Here is a 26,660-nt window from a genome sequence, read left to right on the forward strand (position 1 = left end):
GAGAGAGAGAGAGAGGGAGAGGGAGAGGGAGAGGGAGAGAGAGAGAGAGAGAGAGAGAGAGAGAGAGAGAGAGAGAGAGAGAGAGAGAGAGAGAGAGAGAGAGAGAGAGAGAGAGAGAGAGAGAGAGAGAGAGAGAGAGAGAGAGAGAGAGAGAGAGAGAGAGAGAATGAATGAATTTCTTCTCAACTATAACCCGACGCATAAGAGTTTAGAGCTACTTATGCATAATGCTGGGAAAAAGAGACAAAGTGCTGGAGTAATTCAGCGGACCAGGTAGCATCTCCGGATACAATGGAAAGTGACGTTTTAGGGAATGTGGCCCCTTTTCAGACTAATACTGGGATCTGACTTAAGCTTCAAGATGGAATAACTGATAAAAATTGTGAAATTAAAGTGGTAATGAATTGGATTGGTTTTGGCTTCAAGCAACTCGAGCTAAAATTGATGATTATTTACCTACACACAGAATTTACTGGTGTATTTAATGCAAAAACAGCAGTATTCAACTTTACTATGCAAAACTAATGACAACATCTGGCAGCAGCATATGCATAGTTGAATTGCAAATCTCAAGACCGCTGTCAGTGACAAGTTGATCCTCTGCTGCTGTTTACACAGAAGCAATCAATAAGAAATCAATGAACATACTGAATATTTAACCTATTCCTAATGCAAAGACTGCTGAAAATGCTAAACCTTGCTGAATGAGATGGAAACAAGATTTTAATGATATCCATCATAATTACTACTGAACTTAATTGGCCTTAATTGGCCATTGTGTACAGTTTCGATCCCCTAATTTGAGGAAGGACATCCTTGTAATTGAGGCAGTGCAGCGTAGGTTCACGAGATTGATTCCTGGGATGGCGGGACTGTCATATGAGGAAAGATTGAAAAGACTGGGCTTGTATTCACTGGAGTTTAGAAGGATGAGAGGGGATCTTATAGAACCATATAAAATTATAAAAGGACTGGACAAGCTAGATGCAGGAAAAATGTTCCCAATGTCGGGCAAGTCCAGAACCAGGGGCCACAATCTTAGAATAAAGGGGAGGCCATTTAAAACTGAGGTGAGAAGGAACTTTTACATCCCGAGAGTTGTGAATTTGTGGAATTCTCTGCCAGAGGGCAGTGGAAGCCAAATCACTGGACAGATTTAAGAGTTAGATAGAGCTCTAGGGGGTAGTGGAATCAAGGGATATGGAGAGAAGGCAGGCACGGGTTATTGATTGGGAACGATCAGCCATGATCACAATGAATGGCAGTGCTGGCTCAAAGGGCCGAATTGCCTCCTCCTGCACCTATTTTCTTTATTCTATGTTAATGTGGACGGTTATTCGTCTCCTCTATGCTAAAACTTCTATTCAAGGTTTAATTTTTGAAAGTGTCTGCCTATATTTCAGCTTTACCTTAATCCCACGTGTATGTCCCAATCTTTATTTCACTTTCTGTAAGAGAGTAAAAAGTTAATGACTTGTGGGGGTTTACTTCCTGGTTTGCTGATTTGAGATAATTCTTCATTGTTAGGCTGTACAGCCTTCGAGCTGACTGCATCATGACTGGACATCACAGATCCCAAAATATGGTGTACGGTAAAAAGGCAGATCAAAATTGGAGAACTCATGGGCAGCACTTTTTATTTTAGAAAACAAACTATTTTTTATTGCAGATTGCAATTTCCAAAGCACTTTACTGTTAAAAGTTTAATTCCTTGAAATTTTAGATGAATCTACTGACAAGTGAAGGCATTACTTCATCAATTGTAACAAGACAAAGCATCAAAATTTCAGTTGTACATCTGTTGAGATTCATTTGCATCACAACTCTGCCGATTTCACTCCTGTATGTACAAGAAAGGCTGTACATTACATCTAGCTTGATTGGAATCTTGTTCATCAAATCTGCTTTATTTGCTCATACAATTATGTAGATGTGATTACTGCAACAGTCTCCCTGCTTTGAAGCATGGCGTGAAAAGTCAAAGTAGTTCAGCATCAATGAAGGATCAGCAATATAATTCAATGTCAGGATGGTGTGTTACTTGGAAGGGAAACCTGGTGGTGCAGGCAATGGGTTAGGGAGGTAGTCCAAATAACTGCAGTGCTCCTTGTAGATAGCACGCACCATGCACGTAAGATGTTGGAAAAAAAGCTATTGGGCTGCTTTTCTCTGGATGATGCCCAGTTTTGCCAGCATAGACGTAGCTGCTATCATCCAGGATAATGCACATACAGTATCAAATCTTGACATGCACCTTCTCCACGATAGAAAGCATTTGAGTATTAAGTCATCAGTAACTAACAAAAAGTCCCCGAAATTCAGAGTTGCATTTGTTATCAAAGTATTTATGGTCCAACTGCTGACACTATTGACCGAGAACATTGTGATACTAATGCCAACATCTGCCAACATTGGTAGACAATTGGGACTCTCACTTAGAGGTCATTCAGCAAATTTGTGGCACTAATGTTACTTGTTGTTTATCAATACATGACAGAATGTTAACTAGGTCTTGGTCAAGAGTGTTTAATTGTCATACATACTGAGAATGGAACAATTAATTTTTTGTTTGAAATATGCAGGTGCTTGGTGCATGCAGGCATGACCTACTTTATTTTAATTGTTGTATTGTGCAATTATCAGCAAATGTCCCTTACATTAGGTTCACTCTTTACTTACCACAAATCAATCTAACAGAACCCATGTGAGACGCTGTGCTACCGAACTATTCTTGGTGAAGGACATTGATATTCCCCATGCAGAGACAGCCCATGTGTTAGTATTTTGTGGTGCTTCTTCATGATTCAGGTGGTAACGAGGAAATGTCCTTGGCATGGGATGCAGAGTCACGTTGAGAACCCTTTTATCTGTATGCTACTGTATACTTCTTGTGTGTCACCACCTCTGGTAGACTAGATATTGTCAGGTGGAAAGAACAGAATGGAGTCTGGCATTTTGCTAGAATAATTCAATGAGTGAGACCATCATTTAGGATCAGTCCCAGAGATGAACCAAATTCAGTGGGAGTTACCCTGCCTGAATATGGCACCTAAATTAATGCCCAGTTATCCATACAGTTTTATCCTTTTGCTGCTTTGAACTCTGGCCCCAGAGATGTGACGTGCCGGCCCACCGGCGTGTGGACACGTCCTGACGTCCATCACCCAGGTCCCAACTATGGGTTACATAGCACCCCGTCCACTGCCTTGTGGGTAAGGCTCAGGAGAGCCAAAGGCACTGGAGCTGGAGTCCCTAGAGACGGTCGGCTGGTCCCTCGTGCGCCCGCCTTCCGGCAACTCCTGCAACCGAGTAGCCCCAGACGTGGCAGCCACGCCGTTCCTCTGGACTCAGCCTATCAGGTGGAGAGGGGAATGCAGATGCTGGGCAAGTCTGTATTCCCATTTACCTGACCAGGCTCAGCGGCCAAATCAAATGGAGGACACAGATGAAAAATCCCCCTCTCCAAGCAGGACACACGCCAAACCCCACCACCATCTCCTCCAGAGACTTTGATGTAGTAGGATATTACAAGTCAACAATAACAGTCAAAGTAGTTGGGTTTCTGGGGCAATGCTCCCCCACTCCCACCTCCTCCCATTAATCCCAGGTTGTTAGTTGGATACAAAATCCAGTTTCTGTTGTGAGATTTGAGTTTGTGTCTCTGGATTACCGATTTGGTAATTTCAGTATTGCTTCATCACTATGCCCTTTAAATCATTATATTTGATATGGAACACAGGAAAAGATACAACCCAATAATACTGAACCCAAAGTGTCCACGATATCGCTTACTGCAGGTACCTTCATATGGATCATATGGACTGCCCTAGATATATTCTCACTATTGATTTACGTATTACATTAACATTTCAAAAGATAATCGTTTTAACTATTTTAATTCTGAGGAATATTTATTTAAAGAAATCAACAAAATTGCAAAAAGCACCAGAGAAAATATCACCTACATCATGTATCAAAAACAAAATAAACCAGCAGTATTTTGGCACGGTGATCAAATGCCTCACTGCCAACTCCTCAAAACTGCTTGTGTGTTTAAAATCACTCAATATTACAAAGTGTATTTTCTCTTTTTAAGCTCTATGTATTAAAAGTGATTACACAACAGTTAAACGGGTGGTTCAGCGGCTCGTTTACCAGAATGATAATCTGGAACCTCCACCATCATCCCACTGAATTTACATCTCACCCTGGCAGCTGTGGAATTGATATTCAGTTAATAATCTGCCACTAGGTTCATACTGCAGCAACACTACCAGTAGGAGTAGGTAGGTAGGCAAGTGGGGGAGGGGGGGGGTGTATACGTGTGTGTGTATACGCGTGTGCGTGTGCGTGTGCGCGTGCGCGCGCCTATACACACATAAGGGAGAAGTGTAACTAGAGAGAGAGTAGGACCTCTCAGGAATCAAAGCGGTCACCTATGTGTTGAGCCACAGGAGATGGGCAAGGTCCTCAATGAGTATTTCTCCTCTGCAGTGGGACGGAAGAAATTGGAGCAGTCACTGGAAGTCTCTTGAGAGCAGTCAGGGTTACTCTGCAAGAAGTACTGAAGGTGCTATCGTGTTTGAAGGTAGACAAATCTCCAGGGCCTGATTTGATATATCCGAGGACATTGTGGGAAACTGGAGAGGAAATTGCCTGGAGCCCTGGTTGAAATTTACAAGTCGTCCTTAAATACAGGAGAGGTGCCGGAAGATTGGAGGGGGGCAAATGTTGTGCCTCTTTTCAAGAAGGGCTGCAGAGAAAAAGCTAGGAACTATAGTCCGGTGAGCTTAACATCTGTAGTTGGTAAGTTACTGAAGAGTATTCTGAGGGATAGGATGTACAGGCATTTGGATGGGCAAGGGCTGATTGGGGACAGTCAGCATGGTTTTGTACGTGGGAGGTCGTGTCTCACAAATCTGATTGATTTTTTTGAAGAAGTGACCAAAAAGGTTGATGTGGGCAGAGCTGTAGATGTTGTGTACATGGACTTCAGTGAGGCATTTAACAAGGTTCTGCATGATAGGCTGCTCTGGAAGGTTAGATCTCATGGGATCCAAGGAGAGATAGCTGAATGGATAGCAAATGGGCTCCATGGAAGGAAGCAGAGGGTAACGGTGGAAGGTTGCTTCTCAGACTGCATGCCAGTGACTAGTGGTGTGCCTCAGGGTTCGGTGCTGGGCCCGTTACTGTTTGTCATCTACATCAATGATTTGGATGAGAGCAGGCAGGGCAAGATGAGCAAGTTTGCTGATGATACAAATGTTAGTGGTTTTGCAGATGGTGAAGATGGCTGTGAATGATTGCAGCAGGATCTGGATCGATTGGCCAGGTGGGCGGAGAAATGTTTGATGGAATTTAATAGAGAAGTGTGAGGTGTTGCATTTTGGGATGTCGAACAAGGGCAGGACCTACACAGTAAATGGTAGGGCTCTGGGTAGTGTTGTAGAGCAATGGGATCTAGGAGTGCAGGTGCATGGTTCCTTGAAGGTCGAGTCACAGGTAGATAAGATGGTCAAAAAGGCTTTTGGCACTTTGGCCTTCATCAGCCAAAGAGTATTGAGTATAGAAGTTGAGAGGTCATGTTGCAGTTGTACAAGACGTTGGTGAGACTGCATTTAGAATATTGTGTTCAGTTTTGGGCACCATGTTATAGGAAAGATATTGTCAAGCTTGAAAGGGTTCAGAAAAGATTTATGAGGATGTTGCTGGGAGCTATAGGGAGAGGTTGAGTAGGCTTGGTCTCTATTCCATGGAATGCAGGAGGATGAGGGGAGATCTTACAAAATCATGAGAGGAATAGATCGGGTAGATGCACAGAGTCTCTTGCCCAGAATAGGGGAATCGAGGATCAGAGGACATAGGTTCAAGGTGAAGGGGAAAAGATTTAATAGGAATCCAAGGAGAAACCTTTTCACACAAAGGGTGGAGGGTGTATGGAACAAGCTGCCATCGTTTAAGAAACAGTTAAACAGGTACATGGATAGAACAGGTTTGGAGGGATGTGGACCAAGTGCAGGCAAGTAGGACTAGTGTAGCTGGGACATTGTTAGCCGGTGTGGGCGAGTTTGGCTAAAGGGCCTATTTCCACACTGTATCACTCTGACTCTAATTCATGCGTCAGGTTAGGTGCACCGAGTTGTAGTGCAAATTGGAGGCACGAACACCAGTGCTATGGGGTATATTGCATCCAGTTCTTGGGTCAGACTTTGCAGAATAAGGCTAAGATCCACATATCCACATCATTAAGATGTCAACCACAGTTACAGAAAATAATCAAAAGAGCCAATGCAATTTTGTCTTAATATCTAAAAGACTGGAGGCAGTGATCACAACATGATAAGTTTTACTCTGCAAATGGAAAGGCAGAAGGGAAAATCGGAAGTGTCGGTATTACAGTATAGCAAAGGGGATTACAGAGGCATGAGGCAGGAGCTGGCCAAAATTGATTGGAAGGAGGCCCTAGCAGGGAAGACGGTAGAACAGCAATGGCAGGTATTTCTGGGAATAATGCAGAGGTTGCAGGATCAATTTATTCCAAAGAGGTGGAAAGACTCTAAGGGGAGTAAGAGACACCTGTGGCTGACGAGGGAAGTCAGGGACAGCATAAAAATTAAGGAGAGGAAGTATAACATAGCAAAGAAGAGTGGGAAGACAGAGGATTGGGACTCTTTTAAAGAGCAACAAAAGTTAACTAAAAAGGCAATACGGGGAGAAAAGATGAGGTACGAGGGTAAACTAGCCAATAATATAAAGGAGGATAGCAAAAGTTTTTTTAGGTACGTGAAGAGGAAAAAAATAGTCAAGGCAAATGTGGGTCCCTTGAAGACAGAAGCAGGGGAATTTATTATGGGGAACAAAGAAATGGCAGACGAGTTAAACCGTTACTTTGGATCTGTCTTCACTGAGGAAGATACACACAATCTCCCAAATGTTCTAGGGGCCGGAGAACCTAGGGTGATGGAGGAACTGAAGGAAATCCACATTAGGCAGGAAATGGTTTTGGGTAGACTGATGGGACTGAAGGCTGATAAATCCCCAGGGCCTGATGGTCTGCATCCCAGAGTACTTAAGGAGGTGGCTCTAGAAATAGTGGAAGCATTGGAGATCATTTTTCAATGTTCTATAGATTCAGGATCAGTTCCTGTGGATTGGAGGATAGCAAATGTTATCCCACTTTTTAAGAAAGGAGGGAGAGAGAAAACGGGTAATTATAGACCAGTTAGTCTGACATCAGTGGTGGGGAAGATGCTGGAGTCAATTATAAAAGACGAAATTGCTGAGCATTTGGATAGCAGTAACGGGATCATTCCGAGTCAGCATGGATTTAAGAAGGGGAAATCATGCTTGACAAATCTACTGGAATTTTTTGAGGATGTAACTAGGAAAATTGACAAGGGAGAGTCAGTGGATGTGGTGTACCTCGACTTTCAGAAAGCCTTCGACAAGGTCCCACATAGGAGATTAGTGGGCAAAATTAGGGCACATGGTATTGGGGGTAGGGTACTGACATGGATAGAAAATTGGTTGACAGACAGAAAGCAAAGAGTGGGGATAAATGGGTCCCTTTCGGAATGGCAGGCAGTGACCAGTGGGGTACCGCAAGGTTCGGTGCTGGGACCCCAGCTATTTACGATATACATTAATGACTTAGACGAAGGGATTAAAAGTACCATTAGCAAATTTGCAGATGATACTAAGTTGGGGGGTAGTGTGAATTGTGAGGAAGATGCAATAAGGCTGCAGGGTGACTTGGACAGGTTGTGTGAGTGGGCGGATACATGGCAGATGCAGTTTAATGTAGGTAAGTGTGAGGTTATTCACTTTGGAAGTAAGAATAGAAAGGCAGATTATTATCTGAATGGTGTCAAGTTAGGAGGAGGGGGAGTTCAACGAGATCTGGGTGTCCTAGTGCATCAGTCAATGAAAGGAAGCGTGCAGGTTCAGCAGGCAGTGAAGAAAGCCAATGGAATGTTGGCCTTCGTAACAAGAGGAGTTGAGTATAGGAGCAAAGAGGTCCTTCTACAGTTGTACCGGGCCCTGGTGAGACCGCACCTGGAGTACTGTGTGCAGTTTTGGTCTCCAAATTTGAGGAAGGATATTCTTGCTATGGAGGGCGTGCAGCGTAGGTTCACTAGGTTAATTCCCGGAATGGCGGGACTGTCGTATGTTGAAAGGCTGGAGCGATTGGGCTTGTATACACTGGAATTTAGAAGGATGAGGGGGGATCTTATTGAAACATATAAGATAATTAGGGGATTGGACACATTAGAGGCAGATAACATGTTCCCAATGTTGGGGGAGTCCAGAACAAGGGGCCACAGTTTGAGAATAAGGGGTAGGCCATTTAGAACGGAGATGAGGAAGAACTTTTTCAGTCAGAGGGTGGTGAAGGTGTGGAATTCTCTGCCTCAGAAGGCAGTGGAGGCCAGTTCGTTGGATGCTTTCAAGAGAGAGCTGGATAGAGCTCTTAAGGATAGCGGAGTGAGGGGGTATGGGGAGAAGGCAGGAACGGGGTACTGATTGAGAGTGATCAGCCATGATCGCATTGAATGGCGGTGCTGGCTCGAAGGGCTGAATGGCCTACTCCTGCACCTATTGTCTATTGTCTATTGTCTATTGTCTATTGACTGGGGTACAATCGAATAGATGCTACAACAATAAGGTCATGGTTAGACAACTTGAGGTGTTGAGGCCCATATTTTAGAGAATATATATAGCCTGTATGACTGTGTCTCTAGGTTTTCAGAAATATATCAAGCCAAACTGATAGGGTGAAGAGTAAATATTTTTGTTGGTCCAGGATTACAGGATGGAGTCTGAAATTTAGGAAGGCCGTCCACCAAAGTGATCTGTTCAATCGGTTAAGTTCCCACAAACTATTACTCATGTTACCCGAACATCCATTTATTTCCCTCTCCTTTGTGTAATACCTTTGCTGCAGCTCAAGTACATTGAGACCATTCACTTTAACTATTCTGTATATCTTGGTCCACACGTTTGATAACGGCAAAGTCGTTATTGGCCACCGACATTTACTCTGCTTAATTTTGACTCTAAGTTGAAACATCTGGTGCAATAAGCTCATTACACACTGAAAAATTACCACTTCTAGCCCCCTTCCACCAAATGTGAAGTAGTTTCACTTTTTTTTCTTAAAACTGCTACGCCTCAGTTTGTTAGCCTGGAAAAAGTTAGATGCATTGCAAGCTCAGACGTTCAAATGTTTGCATTCCAGCATTGAACTTAAATTTACTTGCTTCTAATCAATATCTGCCTTCAAAATATTCTGATATCTTTCATTGAAGATTACTATATAGATATCTCCAAGTTAAGATCATTTAAAAAAGTATCTTTTTAAGCACACTTTTACATATTGCTAAAATATATACATATTCAAAAAACACTACGTCAATATTAAACGAAACCCATGGGTGATGAATACTAAAGAGATGACATTAAAATTAATTTATGAAATTAGAGATGACTGCTGAGCAAATACATAGAATTTAATATTGGATTCCAACAATACAGGTTTTTAAAAAATGCTGTAATTGTGAATTACAAAATCATAGCATTGTTAAAAAAAGTGTCCAAAATAACTACAACTGTTCTGTATTGTTGATAATGAACACACGTTGAGATTTGAGGAAAAACAATGCAGCTATTAGCATTTAACTGAATTACAGAAAAGCCTACCTACGCAAACGTCAATTTTGCCTTTGATGGCAGCTTCATGGAGAGGCGTGTAGTCCCAGTTATCGCGAGCATTAGCATCAGCACCATGACTCAGCAGCATATTGACAACTTCTGCATGACCAAATGAACAGGCATTATGAAGAGGAATAAGGCCTCCATCGTCTCTTGCGTGGACATTAGCACCATTCTGAAGCAAAAAGTCAACTACATCCTTCCGTCCAAAGCCTAAAGGGAAGGATGTAGAACCATAAGTTTTGCAGAAAACACACAGGTTATTCCCATGAATAATCATTTAATGGTATCATCTTCAGTCATTTGATTAATTTTCTTTTGTAATATGCATTTAACTACATTTCTACTTAAAAGCATATTAAGCACAAATGTTACTTCTCACATTAGCCAGAATATTGTCTTCATCTGGCTGCATGCAAATACGGATTGATTCATTTTAAGTTGCAAGACACAACAAAAATTGTGCTGTTATCAGTGAACTATCACCATCCATCCCCACTTCTCACCTTCAGATGAAAGGAAGGTTTGCGATTAAGCAGCTCAAGACACTGCTCCATGAAACAAATGCAATGATATTCTCAAATTTAGATAATTCATCTCCAAATCTATCTCCCTTAGACTGAGGTACACCACCAACTAATTTGGCATTTTCACCTAGATAGGTCTGAAGAAGGGTCTCGACCCGAAACGTCACCCATTCCTTCTCTCCCGAGATGCTGCCTGACCTGCTGAGTTACTCCAGCATTTTGTGAATAAATCGATTTGTACCAGCATCTGCAGTTATTTTCTTATAGATAGGTCAAATGTTGGTTTGACATCAGGGGTAACAACTGTTTCTTAATATCATGTGGAGTTAATCAAATTCATGCAGGCTGATAGATGTTGGGTAGAGACTACAAGAAAACAAGAGAGGTTTGGTAGCACCGCCAGTCACCAAGCCTTGAATGATATTTTGGTCAGATACAGTATCCAAGTAGTAATGAATGAAGGGGGAAAAAAACTGCAGATGCTGGTTTAAATCAAAGGTAGACACAAAATGCTGGAGTAACTCAGCAGGTTGGGCAGTATCTCTGGAGAGAAGGAATGGGTGAATCAGCACAAACATTATTGGTCTCATCCTTATCAATCGTCCTCCTGCATATGTACGCTGCTATGGAACACATTCGGTGTTGTGTAGCATAAGAATGCATGAAGGAATGTAACATGTGGCATAGAATGCAGGAAAGAAAAGGGGAGGGATCAGCAACAGAATCCCTGCAGCCTGCTCCTAGTTTAAGGTCACCCGATTTAGCCCTCAGCTCCAGTTTCCTGCATGTTCTCAGTAATCCTAAAAATCCAGCATTCTTAAATATAGTCAATGACTTTGTTTCCGTATCTCTCTATAGTGGAGAATGCCAAAGATTCAAAGTTTTCAATTCCTCCATCTCCATTTTAAATGAGCATATTTGAATAATAATGTTTCAAATTCTGGGATTTTGCCATAAGCAGGAACATCGCCAGAAGCCAAGAGCAACAGATATTTTGTTTAACCTCTGTATTTAAACTCCTATGAATATAAACCCCTAGCCTCCCGATCTTTCCCCACTGGATAACACCTTTACTTCAGGAGACAACCACCTAGTGAAAGTTCTTGAAAAGCCATATTCCACGAGAAGTTTCTGCCCACTCTTTCAACCTCTCTCTTTGTAGAACTTGAATAAACTGATTTGGGTAAAGACTATCCAGTCCAGGGAACCCGGAAGCTTTTAACCAAATTAATTTCCCCAGATTTCCTAGATAATGACTATTTGGTGTACGTGTGAGGAATGGACTCTCACTCGAGCACTGTCCAGGTCTCTCGATGGCATCTACACCCAAATGCTCAGAAAAGTTCAAAATGTCAGCTGAAGGGACCACACCACCAACGCCCAGCTCTACGGGGAGATTCCACCTCTGACCGAGAAGATCAGGTGGAGAAGGATGAGGCTCGCTGGTCATTGCCACCGCCATCAAGAAATATCAGCAAACAAGGTTGTGCTGTGGGAACCCACCCATGGAAGACGGAACCCGGGACCACCAAACAAGACCATGCTGAAGACGTTGATGGAAGACGCAGATGTAGAGACAAAAGAGGAGCTGGCCGGCTGTGTGGAGGACAGAGATGTGTGGGGCGTCTGTCACTGAGCCCGAGGGAAACCAGCACCACTGCCTCGCTAATGTTTTCAACGATTTTAATTACTTTTACTTAAGTGCTTTTAGCAATTTAAAGTAAAAAACAAAATGTGTTCAAAGTCTCTGCCATTTACACAATTCTCATTGATTAGCCAGTTGCATCCTCTAGGAACTAATATTTACTTTGGTTAGTTACTTTCCTCTCTATTACTTTGGGAAACTCTTACTATTTGTTTATCTATTTCTTGCTAGTTCAACTCCAATATATTTCTCTATTTTCTGGCACATTAATTGGATTCTAATTTTTTTCTAATCCTTGCAGCACCATGCACTTTCAATTTGAAACCATCATTTATCTTTCTTGGTTAATTAAGAATGCATCATCCTTCTCAGTTTAAAAAAAAGTTTTTCAATTGAATACATTTGTTGAGAATCATGAAATAGTTTCTTAAAATGTTTGTCATTGCAGATGTACTACGACACCTTTTAATCTTCTTTCCTAAACCACTCTTAGCTAACTCGGCCTACATACTTTTGGAATTGTGTTTAAACTGAAGGCATTACTTTCAGATAAGCATGCACTGACAGCATGCTTCATTATATAGACTTGCATTGGGTGCAACGGCACAATTAATAAGCCATTAGCAGAATTGTTTTTACTCTCATACAATACTTCATACATCAGCCAAATTGTATTGTGGGGCTACAGCACAGCCATCTACCCAACGTGGAATGCTGCTTATGTCCATGTTGTGCACAAAACACAGGATAAACCCAATCTGAGAAAAGACTGGTCAACAATTAGCCAGTCGACTAATGATCTCAGTGAACAGATTACAATGGAAATTAACATGAGCCAGTATCATTTCAGTGGTCCAAAAATGGCTTTCCATGTGAATGGAAACACAGAAGCTTGCATTTCATCAGGACCACTGGATCTGCAGCTCTTAAGCGCCATGGACAGAATCACCGACTTTCTGAGATGCAACGCAACTACGTTGGACATCAAAGTAGTGTGACAGAGGTTTAATAAAATCTAAAGTGCGTGGGCTGGAGTCATATCCCGCACAAAGATATTATGGCAGTTGGACATTCATTCTATTCCCACACATCAATGCATATGGTCCTCAAGGCATTTCAAGGCGATCATTGATACGATCTGTTCTTTAAAACATCAGAAGTAGGATGTTGATCAGAGATTGTTCTGCTCTGCATGCAATGAAAAACTGGGAAAGAGCCAATGATTGCACCCCTAACAAGTGCTGCATAATAACTATCCTATGGCTGCAGGCATGGAGGCAGCATGTTTAGAAGTCTTCTTTCACTAGAAATAACTGGCCTCAACATGCAATATCATGTGAATGTGACCTGCCACACATCTGTTTTGGTGTTCCTCTTTATCCCAGCTCTGCATCTGCAGGTCATTGTAGGTTTCATACAAAACCTATTTTTACTTATTTTCCATTCACTTGTTCCCAAGTCCCTTATTCCTTCAAAGCCCCTAAAACGTTCACAGCCAAAGTAATTTTGGAAACATCCACACAACTTGCTAAATGTACAATTTCCAGGCAAGCAGCGAAGATTGGGCGGGACACTTGGCTAATGTTTCCCATTCCACAGTCAGGGTGATCAGGCCGAGGTTGATGTAGACATCGTGGGTTTTGGAGTAATCCCAGTGTGCCCTTGGTATCCATTTTTTCCCCCCATATAATCCTTAATCTAATATCTAACCACTTCCCAATTTGGCAACCAGCCACAAATCTAAATCTGTCTAGATTACCCTACATCTAGATCTCGCCAATTTTCCATTTATTTCCAAAGGTTTAAATCAAGTTGGGCTGAAGAAAGATGAAGTTTGCCCCTTTGAAGCATAAATCCGTGCATTTTACTCAAGTAATCTCTGCAATCAAAATTTGGTTTAAAGTCATGGATTTTCATTTGACCGATTTGCTTGTTTTTATGACAGCAATTGTTTTGCCATTTCATTTCAGAATGAATATACTTCAGATATTCTATTCAAACATAATGGAAACAAATTGGGTTGATGATTCTTTAAACATATAGGAGTCCTACAAAAATGATTTAAATGATACATTGTAAAGGGGCTGATTCTGTAATCTGATTTTAGAGACCAATATCTGTAAACAACAAAATCAATCTATTAATTACTTTACAATGGTACACTTTCTCAAATATAATGCTTAAAACTGACAAATCTGATAATGTCCAAATTAATGCTTGTATCAAAATATTTCTCATAAACCAGCACATTTTGAATCCATGAAAGTTTTTGCAACTTGCATATAATTTTGCTATTAATGGATTAAACTAGCACCAATCTGAAAGAGCCATTTCATTAAAATGCCACAACAAACTGATCACCGTGATCAGTTTTTCCCCATCATTTCAAAGTTCCACTAGCGAAGAGAGACTAAGGTTCAACTGCAAATGTTATATTGGCCTTAGAATTTGCATAAATTCTGTAACTTATCCCAACTGCTTCTTGGACAATCTTAGGCTCAGCTCATTACAGTCTACTGCCTTGTCCGTCTTTCTGTCTCTGTCATATTCTCTAGTGATATTATTATCCTCTGAATAGGCTTAAAACATAAGCCAGGCACACTTTAATCAACTTACCCTTATCAATACTGCTCTGGTTTAACTCAGCCATCCATAGCTAATCTTCTACAGAAGAAGGATCTCGACCCAAAACATCACCCCCCCCCCCCCCCCCATTCCTTCCCTCCAGATATGCAGCCTGTTCCACTGAGTTACTCCAGCTTTTTGTGTCTATCTTCTAACAGAGGTTGTGACTGCCTGGTAATTTTAATGACGTCCTGGATGTTAAGCAAATTTATCTGTTTACTGATTAAAGTGGTTGACTATTCATTCGAGCATAAGGTTACATTTTTTTAAAAAGAATCAAATAATTCTGTTAGGTCTATTATGCTCTCCTTCACTAAAATGTTTGTATTAAAATAATGGTGCATTTTGTAGAGTGCTAAACCTTTTCAGTGCAGAATGTAATGATTATAACATATTCTTTGTAAACAAATACTTTTAAACACCAATTTCAATGTGCGCCTGATACTTTTCGGTAAGCAAATAGTACATTCACTTGATGATAAACAGAACCTTAAGGACCAGAGATTAAAATGTTGCTTCATAATCTCCCTTACGTCCATACCCCGTTTTCCACTGGCTCGACTTGCTGTGTTTGTCACAAAATGGTTATTTATTAGCCTTTTTAAAAAAAACTTAAGGACTTAGAGATCTTATACCATTTTTTTAAAATGCAGAACTGGCTTTTCAAGCATAAACTAACTACTTCCAGGCTGGTTCTCTGATCTGCCAAAAAGACGATCAATCGTTATTCTTATTTTCTTCATTCCTCATATTTCCTTTTGACATACAAGGCACTCAACCTAGTGGGATCACGGTTAGTGTTGCTGTCTGACAACTTCAGGTTTGATCGTAAACATGAATGCTGCCTGCCAGTTATTTTCTGGATACAGTAAATTATTCTTAAATGCAGCTGTGGGGAAAAGGGGCTGCTCGGAATGCAAGAGCTAATTTCACATTAATGAGCTGAAAGATCTTTTCCATCAGCTCATTCATGTAGACTCGATGAGCAGATGGAATTGATGGCTTTGCTGCCAGGTGCGCGGATAATAGGGAGGAAAGTGGAGGGGCAGGTAGTGATGAGGAAGCAGGGAGTCTGTATCAGGAAGATAGACACAAAATGCTAGAGTAACAGCGGGACAGGCAGCATCTCTGGAGAGAAGGAATGGATGACGTTCCAAGTCGAGACCCTTCTTCAGACTGAGTCAGGGGAGAGGAAGACACAGAGTCAAAGAAGTGTAAGGTGTGAAAATGAGACATCAAAGGGGATGAAGTTCAAGGAAAATGTATAGACCATTGTTAGCTAGAAGGTGACAAAAAGCATACTGAGATGAAATGTAATCAGGGGGACAGTCAGACTGGAAGAGTTGGAGAGAGGGGGAAAGCAAGGTTTACAAAGTTACAGAAGTCATACCGCTGAGGTATAAGCTGCCAAAGCGAAATATGAATGTGGTTCCTCCAATTTGTGCGAGTCTCATTCTGACAGTGGAGGAGGCCCAGGACTGAAAGGTCAGTATGGGAAGTTAAAGTGTTTAGCAACTGGGAGATCAGGTAGGTTTGGGTGGACTGAGCAGAGGTGTTCAGCGGAACGATTGCCGAGCCTGCACTTGGTCTCGTCGATATATAGGAGTCCACACCTGGAACAGTGGATACTGTAGATGAGATTCAAGGAGGTGCAAGTGAACCTCTGCATCACCTGAAAAGACAGTCGGAGTCCTAGGATGGAGTCGAGGGAGGAGGTATAAGGACAGGTGTTGCATCTCCTGCGGTTGCAGGGGAAAGTACCTGGGGAGGGGGTGGTTTGACCAGGGAGTTGCGGAGGGAACGGTCTCTGGGGAAAGGGGTGGAGATGGGAAGATGTAGCAGGTGGTGGGATCCCGTTGGAAGTGGTGAAAATGTTGGAGGATAATGCTGTATACAATGGTTGCTACGATATGATAGAACTTTATTTATCCCAGAAGGGAAATTGGTCTGCAAACAGTCATAAAACATAAAAAGATACATGAAACATGAAATTAATGTGACGAGTGGAAAGTCCAGGATTGGGGATGTGCAAAGATTGGGGACAGGGGAATGGGAGTCACTCTACCCCACGACAGTAGGTGGAGGAGTTGTACAGTTTGATAGCCACAGGGAAAAAACTATCTCCTGTGGCGTTCTGGGCTGCATCTTGGTGGAACCAGTCTGTTGCCGAAGGTACTCCTCAGGTTGACCAGTGTGTCATGGAGGGGGTGAGCTGTATTGTCCAGGATGCTCCACAGTTTGAGGAGCATGCTCCCCTCCAAGTTCACATCTAGTGAATCCAACTCCACTCCCAGGACAGAGCCAGCCTTCCTGATGAGATTGTTGATTCTGTTGGCATCCGTGGCCTTCGTCCTGTTGGCCCAGCACACGGCAGCGAAGGAGATTGCACTGGCTACCATCGATTGATAGAGCATCTGCAGCATCTTACTGCAGACATTAAAAGAGCAGAGCCTCCTCAGAAAGTACAGGCGGCTCCGTCACGTCTTATACAGTACCTCAACATTCCTGGACCAGTCCAGTTTACTGTCCAGGTAAACTCCAAGGCACGTAGTCCGTGATAAACTGCACATCCACACCCTTGATGGGGACAGGGGTGTTCCTCTCCTCTTAAAGTCCACCAATAACTCCTTAGTCTTGTTGGTGTGAAAGGTGAGGACATGGGGGACTCTGTTCCTGTTGCGACAAAAGGGGGGGGGGGAGGAAGGGGGAGCAAGAGTGGAGCTGCGGGATATATCAAGTCTGACTTCTGCTTAGTCTGTACAAGGACAAGGACAGGTTTGGAGTGTGGGGAAAGAAGTGGCAAATGGAATACAGCACAGCAAAGTGTGCAGTCATGCACTTTGGTAGAAGGAATAATGGCGAAGATGATTTTCTAAATGGGAAGATAATTCAGAATTCTGAGGTGCAATGAGACTTGGGAGTGTTGGTGCAGGTCTCCCAAAAGATTAATTTTCAGGTTGAGTTGGTAGTAAGGAAGACAAAAGCATTTATCTCGAAAGGACTGGAATATAAAAGTAAGAACTTAATGCTGACTTTATAAGGTGCTGTTTAGACCACATTTGGAATATTGAGAGCAGTTTTGGGCCCCATAGCTGAAGAAGGATGCGGAGGGGGTCCAGAGGAGGTTTACGAGAATGATCCCGGAAATGATCAGGTTAACGTATGTGGAGCGTTTGATGGCTCTAGACCTGTGTTCCCCAGAGTTTAAAAAGACATGAGAGGACCTCACTGCAACTACAAATTAATGAAAGGTCTAGATAGAGTGGATGTTTCCAGTAGTGGTAGAGTCTAGGATCAAAGGACATAGCCACAGAATAAAAGGAAGTACCTTTAGAATGAAAATGAGGAGGAGTTTCTTTATCCAGTGGGTGGTGAATCTATGGTATTCATTGCCACTGACGATGGTGGAGGCCAAGTCATAGGGTATTTTTAAAGTGGATATTGATAGGTTCTTGGTTAGTAAGGGTGTCAAAGGCTACGGGGAGAAAGCAGGAGAATGGGGTTGAGAATAAAACATAGATCAGCCATGATCGAATAACAGAGCAGACTCAATGGGCCAAATGGACTAATGCTGTTCCTATGTCTTATGATCTTTTGTCTTATGGTCAGCTTCTGTGTTGTGAGGAAATACACGAGTATATGCCTATACTTGGTGTAATCCCATTCCTCTGTAACATTCAATACACATGCCCATTATCACCTCAATATTCTTCCACCAGCCATGGACACTGGGCGTAATTTACAGTAACCAATTAACCTAACAACCTGAATATCTTGAAGAGGAAGATTTTGAAGAACTAGTACTAATTAACAAGTTTGAATTAAGGCAGAAGCTAGAAATATTATTTTTGTTTCATACTGAACTTCTTGAGACATACTCTGCTCTTCTGTGATTTTATCAACATTTCCCTGTTTATTTTCAGTACAGGCTTGATACATAATGACATAAATACCATATGACATTTATAAAGAAATCACAGCCCTTAAAGGAATTAATATTGAGTCACAAAATGTTGGAGTAACTCAGCGCGACAGGCAGCATCCCTGGAGAACATGGCTAGGTGACGTTTCGGATCAGGACCCTTCAGTAATTTTTGTAAACTGTATCTGCAGTTCCTGGTTTCTATAATTAATCTTGTGTCTACCAAAACCTGAGCTGGGTGAGATTGGGAATATGCTGTAAGAAATCCTAAGAGTAACAGTTTGATGTTGAAATTAAAGAATCCGAACCAAATAAAATAGGAAAATCAATGTCTGTGTGCCATCATAGTAATAGAGTGATACAGTGTGGAAACAGGCCCTTCGGCCCAACTTGCCCACACAGACCCACATGTCCCAGTTACACTAGTCCCACATGCCTGCGTTTGGTCCATGTCCCTCCAAACCTGTCCTTTACATGTACTTGTATAACTGTTTCTTAAATGTTGGGATAGTCCCTGCCTCAACTACCTTCTCTGGCAGTTGTTCCATAAACCCACCACCCTTTGTGTGAAAAAGTTACCCCTCCAATTCCTATTAAATCTTTTCCCCTTCACCTTAAACCTATGTCCTCATCACACTACATAATCACTTTGGACTGTGCGGTTTGAATTGTTATTAAATGGAACTCAGTAAAGTAGCTCGTTGATAGACACAAAAAGCTGAAGTAACTCAGCGGGTCAGACGGCATCTCTGGAGAAACGAAATAGGTGACGGTTCGGGTCGAGACCCTTCTTCAGACTGACGAAGGGTCTCAACCCAAAACTTCACCTATTTCTTTTCTCCAGAGATGCTGCCTGACCCGCTGAGTTACTCCAGCTTTTTGTGTCTTATCTTCAATTTAAACCAGCATCTGTAGTTCCTTCCGACACAAGGTAGCTTGTTTCTTAGACTGGTGGTCCAGGTATTCGTGGCCATACTAAGGTTCAGTATTTCTGGCAAAGCTATCCTATAATAGTGAATGCAAATGGGTGATGAACCGGTCGGTTTCTTTGTTGTTAAAATTTACTTCAAATGTAATTGCCTTTAAAATATTTCTGAATGTCAGAGATATTTATACCCAAAAGCCTCAGGCGATGAAGCTCCACCCCAACTTTTTATGAGACTGCCAAAGAGGGCAGCTTTCAATGAATGTCTCACACTACACATAAAGCAACAATTTAAAAAAAATAAACACTCAATAGTAACAACGGAAACGATTACAATTAACTCAGACCAAAAAAACATAAACTGTCATTCAGCTTGACAAACATACATCTCCACTCAAATGAGATTGATATTTGTGTCAGGTATATTTCTGTACCTGGCGTATGTGAACTAGACATTTCCCTGGTTTAATGTACAACTTTACATTAACACCAATGGTCATTGGACTTGTCAGCAGTTCTGAGCTTTGTGAAAATTTTGACATTTCACATTGGACATTTTCACGTAGGATTTCCACTCAAAATCACCAAGGTAAGTCCTCACAGTTCCTCGTGAATCTGCCGACTTTTCAGCCCACCAGTCACAAAATGATGGCAATCCAATACTTTCTTTTAATTCCAGCTTACCCGAAATATCACACAGGCAATATTGCAAAGACTGCAAATTGGTGCAGTGAGCTCACCATATTATCTCGATGAACAGTCAGCCCCACTAAATGACAACCCCTTTCAAACAAAGCCTTTAAACCGATCCTTTGAACTGTGCTACTAAACCCAAACACATCACGATATTTATTCTGTTGGGAGGATAGTGGTACAGCAGGTGCAAGCAATCCTTCCAAAGACCCTGCCCTTTCTTGTAATATTACGTTTTGCAATATTGCAATCATAACATTTGTGCCTCCTGATGGAAACCCACGAATCCGTACTGAGTGACTGGTACTTATCCTTCTCTTTCTCTGAAATTATATCTCTGCTTATTCTCCTTCTCTGAAAACATGGAATGTCTTTACAACTGTCATTCAGTTTGACAAACATACATCTCCACTCATATCTCCACTCAAGCAACAGCGAATGCCAATCCGGTTCATTAAAATCGGCTTGGCAGTGTTCATGAGAAGGTACAGAAACGGTGCAAACGGGCAGTGCTTCTTAAACTGGTGAATGGTTCACCAAAGGGCGAATGAAATTATGTTGGGGTGAATGAAACTGGAGGGGTTCTCGAGTTAAAACACAAGAAAATTTAGTCGAGAGTGAATTAAATGTTGTAATAAAGACTCAAGGGTGAATGACACTGAAATAGTTTAAGTAGTACTGATATAGGGTGTTAATTCCGTGCAGGAAATCACGGGGAGGGGGAAGGGGAAAGGGGAAAGGGGAAAGGGAAGGGAAAGGAAAGGGAAAGGGGAAGAGAAGGGGAAAGGGGCTGAGTTGAGGAGGGAGCGGACCACGGTGCGGTGGCCGCGGTTTGTTGTCTTTACCTGCAGCAAAGTGCAGCGGGGTGGACCTGCGGCCGGCCGTGTCTCTGGCGTTCACGTTGTCCGCCTTCAGTAGCCTCTTCACCCGGGCCACGTCGCCGCTGCGGCAGCCCTCGAACAGCTCCCTGGCGGGGTCGGGCTGGGGCTGGGGCTGAGGCTGAGCAGAGGCGGGCAGCGGCGGGACCTGCTCTCCCGCACTCGGGCCCGGCGCCCCGGGACACCGGCGAGCCGCCATGTACAGGCGATGGCCGGGCCGGACCGGACCAGGCCAGGCCGGGCGGGGCGGGGATGGAGCCCACTATTCCAGCTTCCCCAGCCAAGCCGGACAGTTTATTGTCACATGTACCAATTCACGTCCAGTGACAGTCGAATTACTTCGGTTTAAACCAGCATCTGCCCTTCCACCCGACACATTTTGAGTCGGGTGGAGTCGGCTCGGCTCGGCTCCACTCAACGAGTCGGTTCTGCTCCACTCGGATAGCGTCGGCTCCGCTCCACTCCGCTCGGGTGGCGTCGGCTCCGCTCGGCTCGGCTCCGCTCGGCTCGGCTCGGCTCCGCTCGGCTCGAGTCGGTTCTGCTCCACTCGGGTGGAGTCGACTCTGGTCCACTCGGCTCGGCTCCACTCGACTGGAGTCGGCTCCACTCGGCTCGGCTCCGCTCGACGAGTCGGCTCCACTCCACTCGGCTCGGCTCCGCTCGACGAGTCGGCTCCACTCCACTCGACTGGACTCGGCTCTGGTCCACTGGGCTCGGGTGGAGTCGGCTCCGCTCGCGCCGGCCCACCCGCCACAGACCAACTGCCCCGCCCGCCCGCCTCGCGGCCAACGGCGTCAGTCACGTGCCACCTGCTGGCGTCCCCACACTGGCCGCCCTCTCTGTCCTGGGGCTCCCTCCTCCACTGTCACACCGCCCTCTCTGTCCTGGGCCTCCACTGTCACACTGCCCTCTCTGTCCTGGGCCTCCTCCCTCCACTGTCACACTGCCCTCTCTGTCCTGGGCCTCCACTGTCACACCGCCCTCTCTGTCCTGGGCCTCCACTGTCACACCGCCCTCTGTCCTCGACCTCCTCCCTCCACTGTCACACCGCCCTCTCTGTCCTGGGCCTCCTCCCTCCACTGTCACACCGCCCTCTCTGTCCTGGGCCTCCACTGTCACACTGCCCTCTCTGTCCTGGGCCTCCTTCCTCCACTGTCACACTGCCCTCTCTGTCCTGGGCCTCCACTGTCACACTGCCCTCTCTGTCCTGTGCCTCCACTGTCACACTGCCCTCTCTGTCCTGGGCCTCCACTGTCACACTGCCCTCTCTGTCCTGGGCCTCCTCCCTCGACTGTCACACTGCCCTCTCTGTCCTGGGCCTCCACTGTCACACCGCCCTCTCTGTCCTGGGCCTCCACTGTCACACTGCCCTCTCTGTCCTGGGCCTCCTCCCTCGACTGTCACACTGCCCTCTCTGTCCTGGGCCTCCACTGTCACACCGCCCTCTCTGTCCTGGGCCTCCACTGTCACACCGCCCTCTCTGTCCTGGGCCTCCTCCCTCCACTGTCACACCGCCCTCTCTGTCCTGGGCCTCCACTGTCACACCGCCCTCTGTCCTGGGCCTCCTCCCTCCACTGTCACACCGCCCTCTCTGTCCTGGGCCTCCTCCCTCCACTGTCACACCGCCCTCTCTGTCCTCCACTGTCACACCGCCCTCTCTGTCCTGGGCCTCCTCCACTGTCACACTGCCCTCTCTGTCCTGGGCCTCCACTGTCACACTGCCCTCTCTGTCCTGCGCCTCCACTGTCACACTGCCCTCTCTGTCCTGGGCCTCCTCCCTCGACTGTCACACTGCCCTCTCTGTCCTGGGCCTCCACTGTCACACCGCCCTCTCTGTCCTGGGCCTCCACTGTCACACTGCCCTCTCTGTCCTGGGCCTCCTCCCTCGACTGTCACACTGCCCTCTCTGTCCTGGGCCTCCACTGTCACACCGCCCTCTCTGTCCTGGGCCTCCACTGTCACACCGCCCTCTCTGTCCTGGGCCTCCTCCCTCCACTGTCACACCGCCCTCTCTGTCCTGGGCCTCCACTGTCACACCGCCCTCTGTCCTGGGCCTCCTCCCTCCACTGTCACACCGCCCTCTCTGTCCTGGGCCTCCTCCCTCCACTGTCACACCGCCCTCTCTGTCCTCCACTGTCACACCGCCCTCTCTGTCCTGGGCCTCCTCCACTGTCACACTGCCCTCTCTGTCCTGGGCCTCCACTGTCACACTGCCCTCTCTGTCCTGCGCCTCCACTGTCACACTGCCCTCTCTGTCCTGGGCCTCCTCTGTCACACTGCCCTCTCTGTCCTGGGCTTCCACTGTCACACCGCCCTCTCTGTCCTGGGCCTCCACTGTCACACTGTCCTCTCTGTCCTGGGCCTCCACTGTCACACCGCCCTCTGTCCTGGGCCTCCTCCCTCCACTGTCACACCGCCCTCTCTGTCCTGGGACTCCTCCCTCCACTGTCACACCGCCCTCTCTGTCCTCCACTGTCACACCGCCCTCTCTGTCCTGGGCCTCCTCCACTGTCACACTGCCCTCTCTGTCCTGGGCCTCCACTGTCACACCGCCCTCTGTCCTGGGCCTCCTCCCTCCACTGTCACACCGCCCTCTCTGTCCTGGGACTCCTCCCTCCACTGTCACACCGCCCTCTCTGTCCTCCACTGTCACACCGCCCTCTCTGTCCTGGGCCTCCTCCACTGTCACACTGCCCTCTCTGTCCTGGGCCTCCACTGTCACACCGCCCTCTCCATCCTGGGCCTCCTCCCTCCACTGTCACACCTGTTAAAGTTCGATTCTATAGATAGAAAACAATACCATTAAGTGGTAAAACATTAAAAAAGTCTTTATTACGCCAGCAGGAGTGGGAGAGCTGCAACGAGTGTGCTTGCATACTACAGTCACTCGAGGGCCCCACTCACTCACAGAGTATTTCAGCAGCATTTTTATACACCAAATACAATAGGTTTTTAGAAGTGATAACAGAACCAGACACCCCACACGGGTGGTCATGCAAGAGGATAGGAGTTCAATGAATCATCACCCACTATCACTGGCCATTGTCCGAGGTCATTAATTCAGTCTATTAACATAAACACATCTTCCTGGTGTTCAACTTTATGGTGATTGTTAAGAGGCTCATTCTACTCTGTGCTCTTCCTTTGTATCCGGTTCCTGTCCTTTGTAAGATTACAACACCCCTTTTGTAATCTCAAGTCGGCATTTACACAGAGATAGACTTGCAGGCGTCTGATGTATGCAATCTAATTTAGTGACAGTTCATCTTCATGTAGCATTTGGTCACATACACCTTAACCCTTAAATCCCCTTTCTCCTTTACATTCCCTCCTTTTATCATAACATGATAACTTATATTCTCCGTGAGGCACATAATAATCAGATACATTTAACCATGTACAATGATGCAACTGTGCAGCACAATCAAACCACAGTGTACGACAGTTCCCCAGAGGTTTCCGAAAATGCTGAACGGCCATGCGGCCTAGAGGGCAGTCTTGTCATGGTAATGGTTAATTTCTTCCCCAACCTGCTTGATCTTAGTTACTTCTTGCGATATGTGAGCAGCTAGATTGGTGATGTTGGAGGATTCGTCGGGAATGTAAGTGCAACATTCTTTTCCCACTAAAGCACAGGTCCCACCTTTTTCAACCAGAATATAATCTAATGCCATACGGTTCTGCAGTGCCACGGTACGGAGTGCCACCACTTCGGCTATCAAAGAGGTGAGGGCTTTCTGAGTGTCTGTGAACACCTCAGCCGTGGCATTTGCCAATCTTTCCATGACTAAGGCCATGTTAATCAGTTCCCGTGAAAGACGGGCTGTACCGTACAAGGGGAAAGCTATCATTCAGATTCCGAGATACCCCCCTTGGACCTCGGGGGGGGGGGGGGGGGGGTAAATATGTCAGCCAGATGTTGTATGGTTCTCATGTGCGGGACTATATACGCCAGATAGCAGCACCCCCTCCAATGAGTGGGGCCCTTCAACCTTTCCCATCTCTGATCATCCCTAGGTGGCATCCCAGGTAACCAAGGGTATGCCCGTGACCCACATACGTAATAAGTACCATTCAATGGCCGAGATGGCCCTGTGTGCCAGGTCGTGGTGCAAGTGCTGTTTCCCAGAAACACTCCGCTACCCTCTGTGTGACAATAGCAAGTGGCATTGACAGTTTGGTTGGGGTGAATGGCCAATTTGAGCCGTGGTATTTTCCATACTCTAGTCTCATTCACCATCCAGCCTGGTCCAAATGGGGGGGTATATACCATCCAGCAAAGATAGAGTTATTCCCCTCTATTGGTCCAGGGACATATACTCTTGTATTGTTGGGACCTTTTGGTATTGGCTTGTCCTTAAGCAGCCGCTGCCTCGGATGTCATTATGAAAGCAGTATGCAGCCAGGACCTCCGTTATATTAAAGGGTATGGGTAAGAGCGGTATCCCTCCTCCACTGGTATGGGGGACTTGAGTACATACCCAGCATGCACTTATATTGCTGTGGAGAGCAAAATCATAACTCATGGACAGAAAACATTATTTCCTCTGGTCCAGCCCGTCCAGGCCAGCCCCAGGACGCCAAGAAGGATTACCAGTCCCATTTTTATCTTTAAATTGTCCAATGCGTTTGCAATCAGTCAGGTGTATCCAGCGTGGATGATCCTCAACCTTGACCGCAGTGGGGGTGGTCAGAAGTACTTGGTGTGGCCCCTTCCACCGTGGTCCGAGTTTATTCCGGTCCCAGTTTCTTATGAGCACGCAATCCCCTGGCTGTATGGACTCGTTTTCACACTCCATCACCAACAGTTTCTGTGCTTCCCGTACCTGTGAATGCAACACTGACAAGGCATTTGTTAGTTGCTGTGTGTATGTAATCAGTTCATCACTGAGAGCATGTAGATCAAAATTGACCTCCACGCTTTTTTTCCGCCCCCCATGGGGACGGCCGTATACTACTTCAGCAGGGGTCAATTTGGTAGCCTCGTGTGGGGTGACCCTCATTTCAAAGAGGGCCAGGGGTAAAACCTTGATCCAGCTTTGCCCAGTCTCTTCTGCAAGTTTGGCTTGCTTTGTTTTGAGGGCCCCGTTTGCTCTTTCAACCACTCCCGCAGCCTGCGGATGATGGACACAGTGGAATTGTTGCCTAATGTTAAAATGTCGGCACATTTCCTTGTTAATTTTAGCAATAAAATGGGGCCCATTGTCCGAACTAATAACGGTGGGCAATCCAAAGCGAGGTACAATTTCTTTCAACAAAAGCGTTACTGTGGTTTCAGCCGTGGCATTAGTAGTTGGCAAGGCTTCAATCCACCGACTGAACAGATCTATAACTACTAAACAATATTTATAACACTGTGCCCGTGGTAACTCAATAAAATCAACCTGTATACACTCAAAGGGTCGGTGTGGCATTGGTGTAACCCCTTTTGGGCATTTTACCGCCTTGCCAGGGTTATTTCTTTTGCAAATTGCACATTCTGAGGCTTGTTTTAAGGCCTCTCGGTGAATTTTGGGGTGCCACCAAGTTTCCTTTGCCAACCTTACCATTCCCTCCTTACCTGCATGAGTAAGGGAGTGTATATAGGTTAAGAGAACAGGCAAAAACACATCAGGTACACAAACCTGTCCAAGAGGGGTGAGCCAGAGTCCCATCCCTTCAGCGCACCCCCGTCTGCACGTACCTCTGTCCCTCTGCAACTTGCATTAGCTAGCCAACTCTTATGGCGTGATTC

General features: G+C 45.1%; 1 protein-coding gene across 1 annotated transcript; it reads right to left on the bottom strand.

The window, feature by feature from the left end:
• Positions 1 to 1,410: 1,410 nt before the first annotated feature.
• Positions 1,411 to 21,377, bottom strand: LOC144590911 (uncharacterized). Its single transcript, XM_078395275.1, has 3 exons — positions 20,894 to 21,377; positions 9,700 to 9,924; positions 1,411 to 1,448 (listed from the first exon to the last, which is right to left on the bottom strand). Exons 1-3 carry the CDS (start codon positions 21,123 to 21,125, stop codon positions 1,411 to 1,413), a joined length of 495 nt encoding a protein of 164 aa, XP_078251401.1. The 5' UTR covers positions 21,126 to 21,377.
• Positions 21,378 to 26,660: the final 5,283 nt, after the last annotated feature.

Source organism: Rhinoraja longicauda, unplaced genomic scaffold, assembly GCF_053455715.1.
Source record: "Rhinoraja longicauda isolate Sanriku21f unplaced genomic scaffold, sRhiLon1.1 Scf000398, whole genome shotgun sequence".
In the NCBI taxonomy this organism is placed as follows: Eukaryota; Metazoa; Chordata; class Chondrichthyes; order Rajiformes; family Arhynchobatidae; genus Rhinoraja; species Rhinoraja longicauda.